The sequence below is a fragment of the Bison bison genome, unplaced genomic scaffold, assembly GCF_000754665.1.
Source record: "Bison bison bison isolate TAMUID 2011002044 unplaced genomic scaffold, Bison_UMD1.0 scf7180017864527, whole genome shotgun sequence".
Lineage (NCBI taxonomy): Eukaryota > Metazoa > Chordata > Mammalia > Artiodactyla > Bovidae > Bison > Bison bison.
The window spans coordinates 1,922,714-1,926,494 of NW_011495078.1; the positions used below are offsets into that span (position 1 = coordinate 1,922,714).

The following is a 3,781-nucleotide window of genomic DNA, read 5'->3' on the forward strand; positions in this document are numbered from 1 at the left end:
GCCACGCGGGGACCGCCCTCCTTCCTACCTTAGCTTCCCCACCCTCAGGCCATCCCTGTGGCCCTCGAGGCCAGCCTGTGAAACACAGCTGGGAACAAGCACAGGAATAAGCAGGCACCCCCCAGCTTCTGAGCAGAGCTGAGGCTAGATGCTGCTGGGGAGATGGACGGGCAGAGGGCCACCCGGAAGTCAGGGCCCCATCAGGAGGCCCGTGCCGGACACAGGAGGAGAGGCCGGCCTGAGCCAGGGCGGGGGCAGCGCAAGGGCAGGGCAGTGGCTGCCACAGGAACCAGCACTCTTCCAGGACAGAAGAACACGCGGGAAAGTGCGCCAGGTTGAGTGCTGGGCGCAGGGTGACCTGCGAGGGCGGGGGCCAGGAGAGTGAGTGAACGAGTGGATGACCGACCGCACAGTAAGTGATGGAGAGGCTGGGCCCCGACGAGCGGGGCCGGCTCAAGCGGCACGGGCTCTGGGGCAGGGCGGCCGCCGCGGCCTCTGCCTGCCGTACTCCCATCACCACAGCGCTTGGCCGTGCTCCCCTGAAATCCACCTTCAGCTTTCCTCACAGCGTTTCCACGCTACCGTCTGAATTGCCTCCACCACCGTAACCAGCTGCCTCCCTCCCCGCCTACAGCTCCGCTAGGCCAGGGGTCACTTCTGTCTCGTTAACACGTGTCCGGCGCACTGGCTGCCGCCTGAGTAAGCAGAGGACGAGTGAGAAAAGAGCCGGAGAAAGCTGGCCGTGCGTCCGGCCCTGAACCGACCTAAAGCCCGCGTAAGAAGAGCTGGCGCGGACAGAGACAGACGCGCGCCTGTGAGCAGCGCGCCGTGGCCCCGACCTCGGCAGGGCCGGCACCGAGCCGCGCTGCTCCCTTCATTCCGCAGCCGCCACCCCAAAGGGCCACCGCTCACAGGAAACCTCTCTCCCAGCTCCGAGCAGTCAGTAGATCCCACTGAGGGAGAGAGTCTGAAATACACTTTACTATAAAGGTTGATATACCCCAAACATTCGAAATAACCCAGTATCCACCTTTGGAAATGTGAAACCTGAAGGTAAGTTAATCCTGACCCTTCAAATACCAGTTATATCCATCTGAATTTTACATTATTAGCCTCTTACTTACTTGGTGCATTCTTCTAACGACTGTACAAGCATTTGCTGGAAAGAACATATTTCTTCTAGATTTCCCATTAAATGTGACGTGTTTGCTGAACTCAACCTAGAGCCGAGAAAAACAACAGGAGACACGTGTGAGCGGTCTTACACGCGCGCCCCGCCCCGCCCCGCCCCTAATACACAAGGAGCTTTCTTGTGTCTTCAGCTGCATTCTGTCCCAGCGTTTCAGCTGCTGTTCTCTGAAAACACGAGGCAACAGCCCAGGGGACCACTGTTCCAACGCTTGACACAATTACCATCTAACTTACTTCTCGCTGGTCTGCAGGGGCCGCAGATAGGTTGAAAGCACAGTCTGAAGTTCTTTAGAATATTCATTTTCTGTTTCCAAAATATTTTGTAGCACCTACAACAAACGTAAGTATTACTTGACATTAAGATGTATAAGCTTTGGAAACTTCATCACTCCTGTTCAGTTCACACTGCTGCTTCTATGTAACCCTGGCTTGTTTAATATCATCACTCCCTGTGATTAACTAGTAAATTCAGGTAATGAGTTATTATCGAGGCTATCCAACTGACTTCATCTTCCTGCCAAGCACATTTAACACAGGTACACCTAGAAAGAGGCCTGAATGCATTCCATCCTCAGATAGTAATGCTAAGTCTGTTTAGACAGAAAGAAGGAACCACTGACAGTCTCGACAGCATGGAGGCGTGGATGAGTCTCCACAACACGCGCCGTGCAAGAGAAGCCGTTCATATACCCCATCTATGGGAAACCCAAGGATGGGCCAAACTGATCTGTGAGGGCAGGGACGGGGGGTGGGGGGACAACAGGGAAAGGGACATGAGATCAATTTCTGATATAACGGACAAGTTCTGCCTCATGATTTGGGTGGTTGTTACACAGACATACACACCGGCTACAGCTCGCCGACTCGCACCCTGAGCATCTGTGCACTGTGACGCACGGAAAGTGTACCCACTAAAAAACAAACACGAAGCTCACCCTTAGAGGCGTCTGGTCATTCTAGGTCACTTTCTGGGCACTGCAGACCTTCACCAGAGACGATGACCGTCTCAGACCATCCTATACATGTTACAGAGTAAAAGTCCACCAGCATAAAACCACCACTGTATGCAGAGACGGGAGAAAAACTATGAATCAACCTTAAAATTAACATGTTTCCTGACAGCCTGCAGTAAATACAGACAAAAGTAGTTAACAACTGCTAAAAACCGAGAAAGAAATCTAAGTGTCAAACAGCTGAGCTCAAACAGGAGCCCCTTTCCACCGCAGTCAATGGCAGGAGCACCGGCCCCTGGGGTGGGGCTGGGCGGGCAGCTCAGGTCTGCAGGGGGAGCCTGATGGATGGATGGAGCCTGGAAGGCTGAGCCAGTGCCCCACCCACAGCACCTCCTATCCAGAGAAAACCCTCCTCTACACAGGAAGAGGAGAGCGGGGAGAGGTGAACCCCTCTGAACCCCTCTCCAGCCTCAGGCTGAGGGCTGCCTGGGAGCAATAAGCCCTCCTCAGCCATCTGCTCCACCCACTGTCAGAGCCAACGCCTTCTCCAGTCATGATGTCATGCCACGTGCATTTTCTGAGGAGCTACTACCTGCACTAAACGCGCTGTCTCCCAAAACTAACACAGCATCCTAAACTAATCCCGAAGAAGAAATTAGACAGAATAAAGACTCCAAATATGCTCGGTTTTCTCCCCTGATTTTCGATAATCAAAAGGTATGTTTAAACATTTAAGAAAAAAGTAATCATGAGCTAAATTTAGATTTCAGCATTGACACAAGCAACCGGAGTCGCTGTGTGCTCACTGGGGGCCTCCCCGTTCCGGAGGGGAGCAGGGCCATTCGGGAGTGCAGGGCCTGAGGCGCCACCGCAGCCGACGGGAAGGGACCAGGCTCTCCCACGCTGCGGCAGCTCTGGGCTCCGCTCAGTTTCGCCCCTGAATGGACCTATTCACGGATGCCAGCAGACGGGGAGGGGCCGCTCTGGGAGACCCTGCCTTGTGGGGAAATGTGGGTGTCGCTCTCACAGTTACGACGCTGCCCCTCCGAGAACACCCAGTGGACCCGAGTGTCAGGGGACTGGAGGATGGGGGCACCGTGTGACCCTGCCTCCGCGTCACCAGGGGGTACGCTTCATCCATATTATCCACATTTTCTCCTTACAAAATGGCCCGAAGCAAACCAAGTACCACGAGTGGGTCCCTGAACTAAAAAAAAATTTAAATGTGTCACAGACAAGTAAGACAAAAAGCCCCTACTTAACGTGAAAACAAAGGCTCAGGTCAGACTCCACGTCTAAGAGCAAATACCAGGAACTATTAGCAACACTGCTAAGAACACGCGTGGAACCCGACACACCCGCTTTACAAACACAAACAGCTCCCACGCGACAGCGGCGTCAGGAGCGTGAGCGCGACGCAGTTGGATGACCCTCCTCAGCCGCGGCGCCGCACGAGGCGAGCAGACACGGAGTGCCCCGAGAGCACACCAGGACCCACGCAGAGCGCACTGCCCGACTGCCTCTCCTGAGACGACCCAGCTGGTAACCGCATCTACTGGCTGCAAACACGACCTTCAGTTAAGTGCTCAAAACAGGCTCTAGAGCAACCCCGCCCAAACCACCCAGGCCACGCTCCT

General features: G+C 54.7%; 1 protein-coding gene across 1 annotated transcript in view; it reads right to left on the reverse strand.

Annotated features, from left to right (window-relative positions):
* Positions 1-3,781, reverse strand: part of ARHGEF7 (Rho guanine nucleotide exchange factor (GEF) 7) — a 65,972-nt gene that overhangs the window by 33,376 nt on the left and 28,815 nt on the right. Inside the window, exons 8-9 of the mRNA XM_010831543.1 lie at positions 1,426-1,520; positions 1,125-1,220 (exon numbers count right to left, since the gene is read on the reverse strand). Coding sequence (XP_010829845.1) covers positions 1,125-1,220; positions 1,426-1,520 — 191 coding nt within the window. The remainder of the gene's footprint in view (positions 1-1,124; positions 1,221-1,425; positions 1,521-3,781) is intronic.